This window comes from Mesitornis unicolor, unplaced genomic scaffold, assembly GCF_000695765.1.
Source record: "Mesitornis unicolor isolate BGI_N332 unplaced genomic scaffold, ASM69576v1 scaffold42748, whole genome shotgun sequence".
In the NCBI taxonomy this organism is placed as follows: Eukaryota; Metazoa; Chordata; class Aves; order Mesitornithiformes; family Mesitornithidae; genus Mesitornis; species Mesitornis unicolor.
This window is the reverse complement of record NW_010202033.1, coordinates 56,694-76,575: the sequence shown is the minus strand read 5'-3', so window position 1 is coordinate 76,575 and position 19,882 is coordinate 56,694. Positions and strand designations below refer to the sequence as shown.

Sequence of the window (19,882 nt, the reverse complement as noted above, 5' to 3'; positions counted from 1 at the left end):
CTAAACATACGATTGGTCAGTTCACAGGTATTGCATAGGTACCTATGCAGTAGTTCACACTGATGATACCTTATTACTTCTATAGGAGTAATATTAACAAAATCCTAAAGTAATCTACACTTCATGTGTTCACTTCTAAAAAGAAATAAAACCAGACAGCACCAGAATCATAATACAATGATATTCCCTGTCAGGGAACTTTCCACAGCAAAGGAGGACTCTTACCCTTAAGGCTGAAGAATGTGAAGAAGAGTATTTCGTAGCATATACCCCTGATCAGCCTGCAAACTCAGTGCCTCTTTCATTCAGCAGAATGAGGGGAATTAAAATATTAGTCTTCATTTTTCCAGACCTGCTTCTCCTGGCTCCCAAGGTCCTTTTGGAACCACAATGAAAAGCCACAACTTCACAGGGTTGTAGCAGCTAGGGTCTATTTGCTACCATTTCTCTTACTGTGGCTTTATGTTGCTTCCAGTGTTCCTCTGGATATAAATTGAAATACCTTCCTAGCATTGACAATTACATATGAGTACAAGAAGCTGGTTTGTTTTTTACTTTAACACAAAATGTACATTGTTGAGAATTTTAGCCTTCTAGTGTGATGCATATAGTTTTAATGGTGCAGCAGTGTTGCTGTGTTCCTGCTTTTATTTTCTCATGCATATATTTAATCAATAAAGTACCTCGAAAATGTATATTTCTGTTTAATGTGCTCGAGTTAGAAGGATAGAAATGTGTTCCAGAGCACGTTTGAGTCTGTTCAGAATATGATTTGGCTTTAAAAATATTTTTTTTCCTCTCACTTAAATAATCTTAGTGTTCTATAGGAGGAAAGACAGAAGAAGGCGGCTTTAAATGTTACTGTTGAGATTATTTTAAGACATCCGTTTACCCAGTTGTAATGGAGTCTCTTCCAGGGTGAAATGTGGCAGCCGCTTCATACCACAGGTTTTAAAACAGCTTACAAAGACTGTGAAGCATAGTATGTTTGCAGTCTAATGCTGCTTGCATTATGTTTATAATCACTGCAGTCATCAAATGCAGATATTTTACAAACTCCGACCTGATATATCTCAGCTAACGAGGGAAAAATGTAAAGGAAATTACGATACTTTGGTAAAACTCCAAATTTCAGGCATTTTGACATTCTCTAAGGGAGAGTTTGAAATGCAGCAAGATTCGTGCTGCTTTAACCTAGAATGCAAACCTGTAATTATGGTTTTGGGCCTTTTCAAACAGGAATCAAACCACATATTTCTTTGATAAGTGTGGTTTTTTGTTGTTATTGCATACAGTTTTAGCTCATGAACACAATTCTTACCAAGCTTAATGGGGATAGCACATGAGCGTGGGGAGAAAGAACAAGCAATTGGAGGTGCAATGATTTTATTACACTGAGTATTAGGACACTTTGCAGCCTTTTCTAAGCAGCTGTTCTTTAGGTAAATTAATACCTGGGGTCTCTTTACTTTTTCCCAACTTTAACTACCATAAAAGAACTTAATGCAAAGCTGTTCGCAGCTTATCTCACCCGATTGCTATGCGAAACTTCTAACACAAACGTTTTATAAACTGCAGCCATAACACACTAATCTTCTGAACTTCCTGGCCTATAAAACTATGATTATTGCTGCATGTAAAATTCATCTGGAAATATCCCTCTGTATTTAGTGTTACGGGTATTTTGTTGCAAAATCCCTCCTCCTTTGCAGTGTAAGGACTGCCAGGAAAGCAAAAGACAATGGAGCTCTAAATTGGAATAGAGTAATGCTGTACCTTAATCTTGTGATTTTTGTTTTATTTGGAGCTGGTGATTTATATTTTTTCCCTAGGTTGCACTTTCAGATTTGATTCATTTTGGAATTAAAATATTTCTGACTGTTCTTGTGTACCGTTAGCCACAGCTCAGTCACTAACATCCTGTACAACTCTTTAAGCAGATAATTAAGAAACATCACATTTGTGGGAGCTGTTTTGGTGAAGATGGAAAGGATGTCAGAGATGAGAAGAAAGCTTTGCCACTCCAGTTACTCTTCTAAGTATCTGTAATATCTGAGAGTTATCTCTAGTAACTATTCTGTGATTAAAGTAATAAAGAAGGAGCAGTTCACAGGATTTGTTCATAAAGGCTGACAGTTAAACTCGGCAGAGGCAAGAAAGGATTAATAATACTTTATGAGTATTTTTACCCTCACTTTCACTATGGATAATATATAATTTTGTTTTTAACTAGCTACATGATTCTTGTCTACTCTTCAACAAAGATAATGACATTTGCAGCATTGCATTTATACACAAATGAATTGCAAAGAGGGTGGGTTGACTGCACTCTAGGGTGCAGACCTACCAGAAAAGCAGAAGAGTCATGTTTCTATCTTTTATTCACCACCAAACTTACTTAATATAGATAACCATCCAGGTGAAAAAAAAAAAAAAGAAAAAAGCCCAAGATTACGTGAACAGCCTTTTTTTTTTCATTTTAAAACACAAACATTTGTGTTAAGTGATGCTTTTCCCAACCACTTTTATTATTCATATTGTTCCAAATTGCAAGTTGTCACATCCACCAGCCTCTAAATTACCAGTGCTCTGTGTTGCTATGGTAACACCGCGGCCACTAAAACGCAGACTGGCGTAGAAAGGCAAGCTCAGACTGCGACTCATTTATTTGAGGGTTTTGGCAGCAGAATATCTCTACAAAGTCTTTATTTTATAACCTTTGAATACTTGCATTTTAACTCTTTCAACCAAAAAAAACCCCTAGCATTGTGCTAAAATATGAGTTTTGTTTAGGATTGGGTACCTAAGCTGAACAGAGTTAATAAATACATGAGTATAGTTGACTTCTGACTGTTCTTTCCTTCTCTTCTCTTTGATTTCGGGCCCAATGATTGACGGTTTTCTTGAGGTAAGGCTAAGAGGACAACATAGTATTGTCTTCTCCACTTCCTCTGTGTGAAAGGCTGCCCATCTCCTTTCATGATGCGATCTCTCATCAGTAACCTGGACAACAGAAATCTACCCTGGTTGGAATAGAAACAGAGTTTCTTGCTTAGTGAACAAATCTTTCTGTAATAATGGGAATGGACTCGTGTATTCCCACTTGGCTGGAAGTCAATGTGTTGGTCAATGCTGGTAACTATAAACTACGGCAAGATTCAGTGTTTTATGTGTATCCCCATTTGACTAACAAAATATGATAAAAGCTATAGGCTCTATGTTAAATTTAATCCCTTCTCCTTGTGCATATCAGTGTAATACACTCTTAATTTCACGAGCTCAGACCTTTTTTTCCTAATCTGTTATCTCCTTTTTGCAGTCCAATTCCCTGACTTTTAACTGTGTTTCACATTCATCTTATCTCCTCACCGTGGCTTTACATCTGGTAGATGTATTTTTTCAGCCTCATAGCACCTCACCCCTAACCTCTGTTTCCCCATTCCATTCCAACTCCTTGTCCTCAGACCCCACGCATCTACTTGTAGCCATTCACCAGCTGGCTCCCTTCTGCTCACAGTGATCTTGAACCAGTCCTTGGGTTCTTCGTCCACCCATGTGCTCCCCGACCTCTTGAAATAGTCTTCTACTCCCAGCTCCAGTGCTGCCTTCCATACCCAACTAATGATGGCTATCCAATACCACTGTGTTTTAGAAGCAGAGAATGGTTTGGGTTGGAAGAGTCATCTTGTTCAACCCTCATGCAATGAGCAGGGACATGTTTAACTAGATCAGGTTGCTCAGATCCCAGTCCAGCCTGACCTTGAATGTTTCCAGGGATGGGGCATCTACCACCTCTCTGGGCTACCGGTTCCAGTGTTTCACCAGTCACCATAAAAATTTCTTTGCATCATCTGTGCTATTACCATTCTTGTATTTCTACTACTTCTCTTTTTTTGGGTGGTATGTGTACCGTTTTCTACTCTGTGCCTGAAGGTGCTCCTCTCTGCATTGACCCCATCAGCACACAGAAGATGCCATGAGTGATGAGTCTACATGGGCTATAAGTGACCAGCTTTGTAGTTCTCACAGTTTTACAGATTTTATAATGTTTACAGGTTATGTTCATGCAGCGTCTAGCATAAGGGTAATTAGTGCCTTTGAGCACTACTACCCACGGTAAATAGAGTTGGTGTATTTTCCCATGTTAGAATAAAAAAATTCCACATGTATGGCAGAACGCAAAGAACTTTGAAGAATCCTATCAGAAAGTATTTGTGTTAGGCTAAAATAAGAGTTCTGAATGCTAACAACAAAAAATCTTAATCAACCAAATATGTGTAATTACCTGTCTCTATTTTACTTGAAATAAAGGGAAGTAATAACCCCCTTACTTTACAACTGAAAATAAGGATTAGTGCATTTAATGCCTACTCAGAGAAATCTTACAGATCTTGTCCCAGTTTTATAAGGTCTTTATTTGGCATAGCAGTGAATAAACTCGTATTTTCAGTACCATTTGTATTGAAAATGTTTTTCTGCCCCCCCCCCCAAAAAAAAAAGTTGTATTTTACCAGTATTTCAAATATTTTATGTTAAAACATTTGGGGGGTTATATCTCCTGCTACAGTCTCACAAAAATATAGTTGTTTCAGCAGTCACATTGTTGAATCAGTCTATAAAAGCAGAGTGAGAAATATGCTTTTACAGACCGTAGGCTTTTAGCTGAGATCAAATACTGTCATTTAGTACCTTCAAGTCCCGGGTTGCTGACACGAGCTTTTACTTCATACGATACGGTATGTGATCTGGAGGCACCCAGTCTGCCTGCTTTACTGCCATCAGGTTACAGCTTTTCACAGATGACCTAGTCCCAGCAGAAAGTCTTGACCTCTCACTTTTTCAGCACTTCAGAGGTTAATTTTGTTGAGGGATCAGATTTCTTTCTAGGGGAAGTTTCTGATGATCACCTTCTAGCTAGGCTTTACTTCCCAGTGTCTTTTAGAGCTGCTGAATGGTGAGGGCTCTGTTGGAAAACAACCTTGCTCCAACTTTTCCAGGTCTTCCTAGCTAATCAAGTTGCGAGCTGTTTTGTTTAGGGGGGTGTTGGATGGTAGCCTAATGAAGGTATCAACCTGCAAAATAAATCTAAGCCCCTTTGCTGGAATTCTTCATGGGCAACAAGGTGAAGTGCTTTGGCCTGGGAATATTGCGAGGTAAGGGATTTTCTGCACTTTTGAAAGCATGCAAGTGTGTTGTGTTAAACCTTTGTGTAAGTGGGTTTAGCTTTTTAAATGCTGGCATCAATGGAAACACATTAGACAATGGAGTAAATCTGAGAAGTTTTCTCCCTGCACTATTTCATTTGAATCACTGTATGCTACATAAAATCAATATCTTTTTAGTAGATTACAAATATTTGAATAACATAATAGGAAATTTCCATGTGAGAACTGACAGCTATTTCTGTTTGGGGTTTGCTTTTCTGCCTTTACTTCAGGATTCTCTGAGGTTCATCGACTAATTATTAGCGTCTCACAGGTTGCAATCTAACCGGCTATCTTTCCACTAGCGTTACAGGCTTTTAACCTCGGAAAACTATGGAGCTTTGTTCTATTTTAGCGTTGTAAGTTTGCTTTCTGTGCAAAGGAGGAACCTCTCTGGAAATGAGCTCACTCTGCAGGGAAACAAAGGCGTGTGTGAGGCTGGCTCAGGCCATATCACAGCCCAGAGTTCACTTGCTTTTTAGGGCATAGTATGCAGTTCTTATTCTCACTCCTGTGCAGATTTTTGTTGGTTTCCTGATAAAGCTGTTTGTCTGAGTAAGGTTGGAAGACTTCTCTCCTTTTTGTAGTTTTTTCAAATAAGTCTAATTTTAAAGACTGACATAAAGCAGGAGTTATTTGTACTATTTGGGATGTTGCAGTTTTGCTAGGGAAAAAACCTGCTTTCAGAATTGGTAGTAGCCTGCCTCTTCCACACATCTCCATATTTACCAAGAATAAAGGATTTCACTTGATTATGTGTGTGCCTGTTTTACGAATCGCTGACGTGATAACGTCGGTTGTTTTTCAGTGATTTGGCTTCCTGAGGGACAGGGCTGCGCCCTGTGAGCAAATTTACACCTTTTATTGCCAAGTGCAGCTTTGTTCTAGGACATCATCAGCAGGCTGTAATGCGTTCAGAAAGACAAATTTTGTGTCTGTTTCTTTTTTTTTTTCCCTGATGGGGAAGAGTGTGCAAACGTGCGCATTATCTTTGTCTCCATGTGCTTGGCTGCAGCTGATGCTGCTGTGTGAGAGCAGCAGTTCTCAGCTGTGAAATCTATGTTTTGCTGTGTACAGGTTTTTTGCCTTTTTATGTAAAAGCTTTGTAGTGTATTCTGAATAAGGAAGAGCTTCAGCAATGACTGTGAATTGCTTCAAGTCCTCATGCATGTATGTCACTTGTTCATTCTGCACCTGCATGTGTCTTGCTTGGGATTACAGCTCTCAGACCTTAAAAGATTTGTATTGGTGTCCCTGGTGGAATGACAGCACCAGAAGGGATTAAAAAACTGGGAAGCCAAGGTGCCATATTCTACCTGCCACCTGCTGGAAGTTTTGACTCTGTGTTTAGTAGCCACCTTACCGTGGGTGAGGATGCCCAGTGCTCCCAGTTGGCCATTTGTGCTGGGGGAGCAGCTGGGCAAGTGGCTGCAGGGGCAGGTGGGTGCAGCCCCCGGGGTCTTTTTAAAGCCCACCTATCAGCAGGGAATTTAAATGCCTCTTGCATATTTTTGTTTCCATACTACCCTTCATTCCTTTCCTTCCATGTTTTAGTTAAGTCAGTCCTGTAAGAATTTAGCTAATCTATTCTTTTTCTTCTTGGTCTTAAGCTCGCTTTTGTTGTGTTTTGGAGGCTTTGGTGAAGCAGGCTGCCAGGTACCAGTAACTGCTGGTGAGCTCCCACCAGCTTGCTCCAGGGCTGGGGGAGTGTGCAGGTGGGCCATGGGTGTCAGAAACCATGTCAGTGTTTTCATTAAGTGCCACACCTTCTTCACACTGTAACTTAAATAGTGCCTTTGCACAAGGAGGTGATGTGATCACGAAGGTGTCTGCTTTGGAGAGGAGAAGAAAATATAAACTGCCAAGTAAGGTAGGGGAGATAAACGGGCATGCTCTGGGGTTTGGTTATCAGAGATTCTGAGCCCGTGGGCAGGGTGCCTTCTCCACCCACCTGGAGAAGGGAGATGTTTGGGCTGGGGCCTGGCACAGAGGGAGGAGGAGGAGGAAGCATGGCAGCGGTGACCCACACCTAGATCCTTCCCAGGGAGCTGCTCCCTGCTCTCTCAGTGCAGTGGGAGTGGCGGGGCTCTGGGGCCAGCAGTCACAGCATCCCCAGGGGCTTTGGTCTGATCCCTTGTGGATTTGATCAGTCTGCTGTCCCATGCAGGCCCTACGCTGTGCGGGGATTTGTGTTCTAGAGAGCACCAGGGACTTTGTACGTTCACAAGGTTTTCTGACTTACATTAGATGACCTTTCTCAGCACTTCCTACTGTCTTGGAAACAAGGGCATAACAAACAAAACATATTTTTAAATGTAATAACAACTAAGATTTAATGCTGTGATATTGAAGATTCTGATTTTTCTTGCCGGTTTTCACTGGTGCAAATCACTTGCAGTCACTGGAGTGGCACAGAAGTGTTGGGGAATTAATATCAATCCCATGGCCTTCAAAGCAAAGAGGTGAGAGTGACGCTGGCCACAGGGGTGCTGTGTGCATCCAGTGTAGGGCTGGTCTATAGCCTGCTTTATAAACACAGTAGGTCCTCAGACAGAACAGTAAACGAGGAACACCAAGAATACGGTTTGTAGATCATGAGTCCAGGACAAAAGGATTGGTAGCTGGTTGGAGCTTTTTACACTGAGTTGTTCAGATTTAGCTGGGATTTTGTGTTCTCCAGCACTTGGGTCAATGGCAGTGCCTTGCCCTGCTTTCTCACCTTCCCCTGAGGCTGTGCAATGCCAGAGGAGCCTTTGTTTTGAACAATGGCCTAAAAAACAAGTTCCACCAGTCAGGTATTTTACAACTGAAAACAGTTGTGCTGGCTGCTGCATTTAGTGACTCCAGACAGCCCACGTTTGAAGGGTCTCTGAGCTAAATGTGCGCAGACAAAGGAGTTGCCATTGGAATGTCTGCTTTAGAACAGAAGATGATGAGTTTCGGTAGAAAGTCAGATTGTTTTCATGAAGCTTTAAGTTGTTTCAAATGGGAAACTCCCTGAGATTAACTGGGTTTAGCAGCTCCTATGTATGTTTACTTGAAGTTTGACAATGAAGGTTCAACCTGAAGATAAGGAAAAACGTCTTTACTGTGAGGGTGACAGAGCACTGGCCCAGGCTGCCCAGAGAGGTTGTGGAGTCTCCTTCTCTGCAGACATTCAAAACCCGCCTGGACGTGTTCCTGTGTGACCTGGTCTGGTGATCCTGCTCTGGCAGGGGGGTTGGACTGGATGATCTTTCGAGGTCCCTTCCAACTCCTAAGATTCCGTGATTCTGTGAATGGCTTGCTAAAATTCCTGGTCAGATTTTATGGGACAAAATAAAATCCAGTGTTATTTTTATAAGGTTATTAGCACTGATATAAAAAGATTAAATGAAAAGAACATGTGCAGTTTTCCAGCTTCTACAAATCTTTTCTTACCCAACCTTTTTTGACAGTAATTGATACTTCTTTGAATTCTTCTCTTTTACAAATAAGTGTTTTAAATATAACTCCTGAAATGTTATCTTGGATGAATTCTAAACAGAGCTTGATAGACAGCTGCATTGCAACTTATTGGTGGTAAACTGAATAGTCACAAAACGTGAAAACGGTCTGAATATCTCACTGCACACTTACAGCAGTTTAACTCTCTACCAAAAAAATGTCATTAAAATGATTAGATTCTGCTCCAGAAAGAACAGCTGGAAATGGTCTCTGTTCATTTTGCCTGGTTTGCTTTTCACTTTCACAGCCTGACTTTACAAAGTGGTTCAAGGTAACAGTGCTGTCCCTGGGCTCCACATCTGGCTAGAAACAATGTAGTTTATTTTAAAATACCTATAATCACATGTAATAAGAAGAGAGTAACTGATGACATGGAGAAGGTGGGTGATTAATAAATGTAAACTACATTAATTAAAGTCACTTTTCTCCAAGTAGGTTTCCACCCATTCTTTTGCAAACAGTTATTTGTCACCTTTCATTACACTTTGAAAGGAAAACCATGTAAGGGTCTGTGTATGGTTTTTGGATTTCTGACACAGTGATGTCAGTATTGTAGGGAATCCCAGAAGAAAACAGCGGAAACTGCAGTATTTAGTATCTTGCCTTACAGCACACTTACATTTTTCTAGCTTTTTAATTTTTCCATTTAATTCTTTGAAGATGCTGTGAAGTTTCAATGATTTTACACCTGCCCTTTTTTTCTTGTGGTTTTTGTTGTTGTTGTTGTTCTCCTATCAACTCATAAATAGTTAAATTTTTAGGTAGAAGAGGATAATTACCATGTTTTTGCTTGAAATATTGTAGAGCCCCAAGGCCCTGTCTTGGATAAATGTATTTTTCAGCAGTTCATTGTAATTTTGGTTTTGACTGAAGACCCAGCAAAGGTAAAATCCACACCCATCCGTAGAGAAGGGTGCATTTTCAGGCTTTAACAATAGCTTTATTTAGTAGCGGTTTAATGATTCCTTTGCTTTGGACTTGCAAAGGGGGAGGATTTCAGAGGGAGAGGGGCCTGTCCTGAGGATTGCAGAATGGATTGCAAGATGGTTTTGTGGGCTGTCCAAGTTGACAAAGAAGAGCCAATTTTGTGGATGATGATTATGCAAGATGGAAAAGTGCTGATAGACTGTGGAAAAATACAAGTCTGAGCCTAACCGCTTTGCAAACCTGTTTCAAAAAGCAGCTTTGAGTAGCTGACCTGGTGCTGTATGTGGGCAATCTATAGTAGTGATGTTCAAAGTCGCATTAGGGGGAGCAGACTGAGATGGGGAGGGAGTGGAGGGTGCTGAGGGTGCTTGGTTTCATAGAGAGCAGGAGGCAGCTTTGGGGGAGTTTTTAAGTGATGGCGGTGATGGTTTTTAAGTGGGTGGTTTTATAATTTTCATATATAATAGACTTTAAATATTTTTTTGTAATTTTCAGTAATCAAAGTAAAGTTTCAGGTGATTGATCAAATAGAGAAAGGAAAGCCCAGACATTTCGGCTTCAGGTTATGGCTGAGTAGGCTTTTGCTGACATCAGAAATTATTAATTGCACCAGCTAAATTACAAAGATGTTATCATGGCTCTGGGAGCCAAGAACTCTGTAATTAGGAGGGCTGTTAAATTCCTCATTCTGCTTTCTTGCTTTTGACTTTAACCATCAAGGCACTGAATCAAGGTAAAAGTGAACTAATTCATGTGGAGGGTTAGGGGTTGTTACAAGAGCGATGTGAAATAGGTACACCTCAGTTCCTCACTTTGTCAACGGGTGCTGTCCTCTTGAGAAGCTGCAGTCCTCACCCGCATGAAGATGCTCACGTGGAGCTGCGTGTCCTATACTGTCTTGTATGACACCAAGTACAGCGTGATGGCCTTCTTGGGCTGAAGAGCTTTTAATGCGATGGATCATTGACAGTAGGTTAAACAGTTTATGTGCTTAAATTGTGTTACTTTTTAACAGCATGCACTGTATGCTCATAAAGCTGCTTGCACTGGCATGCAGTTTACAGGGCTGAGTGAATTCTACATGCATCTCACATTAAAACGATCTGTAGTGTTACTCAAAAGGACAGCATCAATAATTGTTTATGTAGGCTTTTAAAATTATTTTAAATTTCCTAAGGTGTTGATTTTTTGTTTGTTTAAATAAACCTAAATCTGAGATGTCTGGTTTCAGCTGACACAACATCTTACCTTGTCAGAACAGCAGTGAGCAAGATTGTCATTTCTTGGTGTCATCAGCATGCCTACAAGAGCTGTGTTGCTTAGCTTCTGGCAGCTGGCAGCTTCTGGCAGTCTATCTTTGGACCTCAGAATGGCTAATCTATTTTAATTCAGTAACAGATGAGTAAACTTGAAAATACAGAGTTTGAGATGTTCGTAGCTTCCATTAGAACATAAAAGTCCAAAAGCCCAGGATATACTTAAGAGGAAGCCACAACCAAGGGGAAGCCACAACCGTCAATGTATTCAGGTGCATGTTTTCACCTTTGTCCTTAGGCACATGTCCCCCTTCTGAAGGCCACTTAAATATTTCCATAATGCCTTCGATTCCCCAACTGTAGTCAGCAGGACTGGTTGATGCCGGTAAAACTACTTACAATTAACATTAGACGCATTCTTTAGATGCTGATGAACTGGGGCCTGAGATAGTTTAAGAATGGTGAATTTTGTTTTTCCATTGCAAATAAAGCTGTTGTATAGGATCTGGCTGGCTGGCTTTCTCAGACTCAGTGGGTCTCACATTGTGTATGGAGTTTTATCTTAGTGCTTACTTTTATTTTGCATTACAGCAGATTCCTCTTTAAAATATCCAGATGAAGGCAAATGAAGCCTGTAACTGGGACAATCCTGGAAGTCACTCAGAACTGGCAGAAGCATTGTTTTATAAGCTGAAGGACACCAGATGAAGGGCCACCTCAAGGCTCCATGAAGCAGAGCCTGCAGCAGGGATCAGCAGTTGGTCCTGGTGTCTGTCCCTGTCCCCTGCCAGCAGAGCAGCGTGGCTGAGCACTCCCAAATTTCCTGGAGGCAAAATCAGTGGGGCCTTGCTGAAACTGCTGATCTGAGCTTCCCAGCTGGCCTTGCCTGCAGTGATTGGAGGAGAACTGGCACAGATGCTGGTGCTGGCAGATTGATGAGGACCATAACTGGGAACAAAGCAGTAGCAAAGAGCAGCTGGGAGCAATGGCCCTTTCTGCAGGCACACAGAAGATCATGTCCCTGTGGCCACTGCTGCTCATGTGGTTCAGCAAATTGTGCTGCTGATTAAGCTGTGCTCAGTTCCCTGAAAGGCCTTACAGAGATCTGGGTGAACAAAATATTCCCAAGTAAGGAAAAAGCAATTAAAAATTATTTAAGTGTCATTAAAACCCACACCGTTAACAGTTTTGTAACACAGAAAAATTAAATGCTTTTCATTTCAAAGTGGCCAAAGGTTATAGTAAGGTGATATAGTCAGTGGTGACTATGAATAAAGTTCAAGAAACCAGACATAGATTGGCTTTCTTTACATAGTTAAATTACATAACATGCAATTAAATGTTAAATGCATATATTTAATATCCAGTATATCAATTTATGAATGGCTTCCACTCTACGGTCGAAAAAGTCACTGCAATCTCTTCGTTACAAGTTTGTAAAGCAAACAGAAATGCAATAAAGAAGAGTCTGGAGCTCCCAAAATCTGAGGCTGTGATGATAAATAGCTAGAGACCTGCCAGGAGATCAGCTCTTACTGCTAGCTTTCGCAAATGAACTATGAAATAGTATTTATACATTTCCAGCAGTAGTTATCCATCAGTGTACTGAAATGTCTTCACAGAGCTACTTACAGGACAGTGTTTCAATCCCAGCTTTATTGTTCTTGGAGATGGAGCACTTGTCAGCCAGTTTATAAATCTCTTCTTTAAACAGCTTATTTTTACAGGCGTTTTAGGAGTGGAGCATCTGGCTCTACTTTTAGATCATTTTGATTCTGGCAGTTCTAGCACTCAAATCGCTTCAGGCATGGACATTTTTTGTTGGTGCTTTCTGTGTCCTAAACTTCCAGTTATGCGTTTCTCATTTACTAGAAAATGCTGAAGCTATCACATGCTGGAAGAAGATAGCCCTGAATAGTGAGCTGTTAATACGTCTCCTTGAAAAGGATGTGTTGTACGACTCGGTAGGGTTATGTGCTATCTGAACAACTAGACTTGCAATTACTAAAAATTTCTGAGACTGGTAATACTGGCAATGGTAGATCCAGGTTGTTGCCCAGGTCGGTATAATAACCAGGTGCAAAAGATTGCTTCAGGATTAATTTCTTCCTTGCATTTAAGTTGTGCGATAAGTAGATTTAAGTTCTGCGATACAGCTCAGCAAGTTAGTGCGACGACTACCTCGAGATACCTTCTTACCACCACCTTCCCCTGCCCTGGGGCTGCAGGCATAAATTTTGAGGGTCACTGTAAAGTTTGTTTACTCACACAAACTTCCAGTTGAGTCAGTAAGAGTTGCATCTTTGGTGCTACCTGCTTAATGATGGTATACGTTAGGCTTTGTGGCAACCATATAGTCGGTGAGCTGTATGAACTTAGTCCTGAAGTGCAACAAAAATAAATTATGAAAACAAGCATACCATTTTCATTTGGCAACCACAAGTAGGATAAGGCTTGCAGAAATACTTTTCCTTTTGAATGGTGTTTTGTCTATTGACCTTTGTTTTCTACCTTTGTTGTGCTTTTTCTCCAGCTGGGATGACAGCAGCTCTGTCAGCAGTGGGATCAGTGACACCATAGATAATCTCAGCACTGATGACATTAACACTAGCTCCTCTATCAGCTCCTATGCCAACACACCTGCCTCCTCCCGCAAAAACTTAGATGCACAGGTAAGATTTATGGTTTAGACAAGTAACATTGATACTTATTATTTTCTCTGTGCAATAGGTATAATTATTTTAAGTTGAATGAACTTGAACACACAGACAACTTTCAGTACAGATGATATCACTGAAAAGGCCATGTCAAGCAATAGTAACCACCTTATCCTAAGTGGCATTTACGAATATTTCCTCTACATGTGGAATCTGTGGCATCTTTGCTGCAGTGGTGTGGCAACAAATGGTTTCTGCCTTCCTAGCAGCATTGCTGTACAGAAAACTTTCATCAGTAGATGGGATGTTTTATTTTTTTTTAACTCTAAAAAAGGTATTTTTCTTAAAGAGTAGAATTTAATTAAGTCAATATAGAAGTTTAAAGATTACTTACCCTTCTATCAGAAATGTAAGCATGCTAGGCAAATTAAATAGATTATTTTAAACTTCCAGAGCTCCATGTTCCTGCAGGCTTTCTATTTTTGGCAGCATTTTATAGTGGGATAAATTTTAATCAGTCAGCAGCATAAGTGTACATTTTGTGCTCAGACACCACATGTCCGAAGTGGGTAAAACAAGTGAAGATATCCAACAGTTTTTCATTCATCAATTAGACTGCATAGTACAGAGGTTTGCAGTGATATAAGCTGCTTTTTTCCCCAGTTGTATATAATTTTGCTTGGAAAAGTGCAGGACTAAGAAGTCCAGCTTTGGTCTTCGTACACTGACCTGCTCAAGGGACTCAGTTGTCATGTGTCAAAGCAACCACAATGCAGTGACTTGGCATTGCAGCAGGTAGAGGAGAGGGATGTAGGTATGACCTTCTCCTCTGTTTCTTTCCTCCTTTATTCTTCTCCAGTCCTTTTCATGACTAGACCCTAAATCTACTTTGAGTATCAGTTTTGATGTAGATGTGTGTTTGCTGTTAAGTGTTTCCCTGCCTACAGGACTGTGGTGCAAGCATATATTGCTCTTTGTTCCCTTGCCACGAAGTGCATATTTGAGCCTACATTAAAGATTTCAAGTTAGCCTCTGGTTGTGTATCAGTGATTGCATGTGTACTGGAAACTGCTAATACAAGTCCCATACAGGTTGAGAGGCGTTAAGACCTATGAAGTGTGTTTTTCAGTATGTAACAGAGAGAGCAACATAGACAACTGTAAGTATTTTTTTTGACAGTTGTTACAGTCTTAACATTGTAATACTGGTGGAAAAAAGGAGGGAAAAGAGAGACGTGACTAAACATTATCATAAGGGAAAAAAAAGCAGAAACTTATTTTACTTCTGTCTTCTGATAGATCAGATTGTTGGAAACACCTCTGAGAGATCAAAATCTGTGTTGACAAACTCCTTCTCCTCCTCCACAACTATTACAGCACCCAAGAGAGTGCAGACATACACCAGAAGAAAAGCAGCTGAAGCTTGTACAGACAGTAGAGCGTAGTCATTAGAAGAGGAAGCTGGGAGACGTACAAGCTGTGTTTGCAGGTTTTTATTTGTGTCTGTGACCTCTCAGTTTTCTCAGCTTCTCTCCTTAGTTTTTATGGCTGACAATATTTATTCTAGGTAGTGCTATTATCGGCAAATCATTATGCATAAAGTACTTTGTTTTCATTTGATCAGAATATCCTAATCTTGTCAACCAAGAGAATGAAAATAGCTTGGAGCAGTGGTACGATGTGTAGCTTGCTGGGTTGATTTTTTGCTGTTCAAAGTAGTCCTCGCAGCTCATGAAACAGCAAATGCTACACGTATGCCTTTTCTGTCTTACCTGGAGGCCTGTGTGATGGCCATGCTCAGGTTTGTGTTCCTCTGTGTGGCCAGCTGCAGAGGACTGGCAGACATCTGCAGGGGAATATGGACTTTTCTTCTCAGGATATCCAGTCCTTTGGTTCTCCTGAATAGTCGGCACTTAGCTTTTAAACTGCTGTGATTCTACCGCATCTTTTTGAGGTGGTACAGAAGTTGGATTTCAGATAATTAAAGAGGGAGCTTGAAGCTAATGCATGTGCAGCTGGAAGTCCATACAAATAATACAGTAACATCAAAGGGAGAGAGCCCTAACATGTCAGTGTCTGCTGATAAAATCAGTAACTTATGCAGAATCATCTTTGCAAAGGAAGAAGACATTCTTGCAGTAAGAAAAAAGTCTGCTAGGAAATAGATTTTCAGAGCTGCTGAGTACCCTGTACTCCAGAAGCTGTTTCTCCATCTTTGAGAAGCAAGACTTAAACTTGATTCTGACTCCATCTTCTTCATAGACGATCATAGCTGTAGCCCTTTTTTGTGACAGTGCTATGAAGATATTTGCAAGTTGATTCTGAACAAGCTGGTGATCAGAACCAGAATTTGCCTTACCACATTGCCATGTCTTACTCTGATTATGGAAAGTACCAAACCAATTAATGTAGCTATACCATTTTTGAGGCCCTAGTATTGCACAGACTTGAATAAGTTACCTTTTAACATAGCACTACATATAGTATGCCTTTAAAGTCATATCATGCACATATTTTAAAGAGAAATTAAGACCTGGTGGACATTTGAAAATAAGTTATTTAACTGAAATAAGATAGAGGAAAGGAAGAGATCAACTTGTTCATGTAACACTAAAAAGATCAGAAGACAGAAAGGAAACAATTTCTTTAAATAGAAAATAGCAGCTTCTTTAAGCTGTTGGATCAAGACAACTTCTCAGTTTCACTGGAGCAAGGATGGGTTTGGTCTGTTCACAGCTGCATTAACAGATTCACAAAACTGTAGGAATAAATTGAGAAATACTGGTGGTTACCACTGCTCCCAGTGCAATCGGATGGCAGCCTTTGCTTCCAACTCATGTTCACTATGTCTTGCCATGACCTCCAGCAAACAATATTTCCACTTTCACCCACTCCAGGCTTTTTGGGAAGGTGGAGTTTCAGCTGCAATCCTAAAGGCAAGTTTCACTGTGTTTTGGTTTTGATTCCTTAGTCATGTTTTTGTGCTGTTCTCAGTGTTTACCATTAAACAGAAACATCTCTGGCCAGAGGACTTCAAGGGTTGATGTGCAGCATTTCAAAGGCTATGGAAAAATTTTGCCCGTGGGTGTAGTAGTGGAAAGAAATGAAAGAGAGCAAATATAGATGATTTCTTGTAAAGCTGTTCTCTCTGTTGAGACTGTACTATTCTTACAGATAGAAAGGAGGGGAAATAGAAGGTACGGGAATATTTCATAGTCAACCAAAACTAGAATATGCCCTTTACTAGCAAGTAGGTGTATTTCTTACTCTTGAATGCTGACAGTGTAAATACACAAATCCAGGCAAGGTACTTGAAGCAAGATATGAGTGAGAGCATGTGAAGGACATTGTTGAAGTTGTTTTGTTGGTTGATTATTGGTTACTTATATTGCTTATGCTCTCTTCCAAGATCTGTAAATGTAGGAGGTGTTTGCATGAAATGGTGATTTTAGAGAAGCAAAGGACATAGGAACAGTCTCAAGGTGAATTTTTTGGACACATACTGATGGTCATAAATAGGAATGTATCCATCCCCAAACCTTGCAGCCATACAAAAGAAGGAAGTTGGAAAGCAGTGTTTCGTTCAAGCCTATGCTGAATTGCTTTCTTTGAATTGAGAGGCAGGGAAACAATATTTTCACAGTCTGAGGAAAGTACAAGAAAAATATATCTAAATCCATAATTTAGCAAATGCTTGTTGGTCTAATGACTCAATATACAGACGTGTATTTCATGTCTGGGCCCTAACTATTTCACATGACTGAAGAAGAACCATTATGATGTATAGTGTCAGCTTTCACGTATTGATTGCTTAGACTAGTTTTTCAGGCTTAAAGAAAAGAGAAATTACAGTAAAAAGTAGAGGAAATTAAGCCACAACTCCCCTAGATTATTTAATATTAATGGTGTGATCTGGTAGAAAAAGAAAAGTCATAAACTTGAAACATACTTCAGGAATATGAAAATAAAATACATCATTTTGCTGAAAGCATGATCATGCATCATTTCCTGTGATGTGCTTTTTTGGTTATCCAAAGGGAGTAAAAAGATTGTGGGTTTTATAATGCTTTGAGGTATTTAAAATAATTTCCTTTTAAGTGATGTTACCATTTCACTGCTGCACTGTGCTGAGCACATTCATCCTCTGCTGAAGCTGCAGGGAAGAGGTGGCACTTAACATCTTACCAAAATTTACCAGCTCCTACTTGAGCGCTTCATGATCAAGTGTTGAATTGCCAGTCTCTTTCATGGTACTATGATGGTTGGAGAACATTTCAACCATGAATTTTTTATCTGGATCAGGGTCAGATGTGTGGATATTTGTCATCTGTGCCTGATCACAAAATGGTTGTGGCATTACAACATTTGTGCAAATTGTTCAATAGCATTTGACAGAAGTAGAATTCTGCAAGAGTAACCATTAGCAATAGGAAATGCTAATGTATGGGGAATATATTATATATGTACAGGGTAATAGGTTTAATTTAAGTGTTTCTTTCTGAGAGTTTGGCAAAGGCTTAATGAGAAAATTCTGTATTTGGCATTGAGCTTTGCAAAATTCTTCGTAAAAGACTGGTAGCACAATCAGTCCATGCAAAGAATAGGGAAGAAAAAAACCCAGTTTGTAAGACTTGAATATAAATTAAAAACTAAGGTAATTTATGTGTTTAAGTAAACCTTTAGTATTGTTAGAAAGTTGTTGGAGATTCATTTTTCTTCAGTTCTTGGGTGTCCTTCTCTACTATGTTAGATTAGAACGAACAGCACTCTACACCTTCAAATCTGTTCAGAACGCTGCCTCCCTCATGCTCTGGAGATCAGATTGCCAGAGCAAAGAGGTAGGAAAGCAGCAAGAACAAAGGAAAGCTCGCTGCACAGGTTTGAAATTTTTTTTGGCATTGCAGTAAAAGGATTCGTAAAAAATTTGAGATGGAGGATTATAAATGTTATGGAGATTAATATGTCCTTTATAAATCAAGTGCGGTGCTTTCAGGTTTTTTTTTAATTTATTCTAAGGGGCATGGCTGTTAACGTTTTTTGTATTTTTTTCTCTAGCATATTAAAAATTATGTCATTGCTGGGGTTCATTTCTTGCTGTGACATTTCTTTATCAACGGCGTGTTACGTTTGTTGGTACTTAAGAGATGACTGTCGAGTTGATTAACCACTTTGATGCTTCTCATTTCTGAAGCTTATTAAAAGAGAGGCTTGCTCTGAAGGTTGTATTGCAATTCCTTATCTGTCCTAGACTGATGCAGAAAAGCATTCCCAGGTTGAGCGGAATTCCTTATGGTCCAGTGATGAAGTCAAGAAATCAGACGGAGGATCCGATAGCGGCATAAAAATGGAGCCAGGATCTAAATGGAGGCGGAATCCCTCTGATGTGTCAGATGAATCTGATAAAAGCACTTCTGGTAGGAAGAACACTGTTATTTCACAGACAGGCTCCTGGCGACGGGGCATGTCTGCTCAGGTTGGCATTACCACACCAAGGACTAAACCTTCAACCACCTCAGGCACGTTAAAGACACCTGGAACAGGTGAGAAAAGGTGTAAGATATAAACAAACAAAAAAGTGTGTTCGGTATGAAAACAGTTTAAATACTTTCCAGAGGCAGAACCTGAACTTCAGGTAATCCTGTCTTTATTTTTAGGTATTGTTTTAACCTATCTTGTATAGCAGCATCTTGTATGTCCACATTTCTATTTCTGTTCATTTGAAAATGCATAATTTGGATTAGTACACCATGAAAGTTGTTTTCATGACAACTCTAGTCTTAAGCCAAGCTATTTATTGGGCACAGTATTGCCATATGAAGAACAAATAATATAATTTCAGCTTTTGAAGTCATGGTTAACTTCATAATTATGTTTATTAGTGATTTTAACACTTGCAGATGTGTGAATGAAATTTTACTGAATATGCACAATCAAGTAATATAAGTTAATACCTCTTTCCTTATTTGGTCATGTACACAATTGTACATGAAAAAGTTGAAGTTAGATACTTTCTTGAATGATGCCTTTTAGAAAACATATACTAATGACCTAACACTACTTCTGTCTAATGATACAAAAGGATCTATCTGTGGTAGCTACAGAGGGAAACATTTTTTTTCTTATCTGTCACTATTACATAAGACTGTTCTGCTTTTCATATTCTCGAGGGCAAACACACCACATACTTTCTCTGGCAAGTCTGCATGTATAACTCACTAGAGTGGCATGTAAGTTCAGCGCAGACTAGATCATAATTTTTAACCACTCTAGTGGCTAACACGCTTTTGCTTTTCATGCTGCTTTGAGTTTCATCATTTGCTTGATGTTTTCAAGTCATTAAATATTAGAATTCT

The 19,882-nt window shown here is 39.8% G+C and overlaps 1 protein-coding gene across 1 annotated transcript in view; it reads left to right on the top strand.

Annotated features, from left to right (window-relative positions):
- NAV2 (neuron navigator 2) overlaps positions 1-19,882 on the top strand; it is a 96,011-nt gene that overhangs the window by 30,863 nt on the left and 45,266 nt on the right. The window contains 2 exon segments of the mRNA XM_010190272.1: positions 13,407-13,545; positions 18,778-19,070. Of these exon segments, the coding sequence (XP_010188574.1) occupies positions 13,407-13,545; positions 18,778-19,070 (432 nt within the window).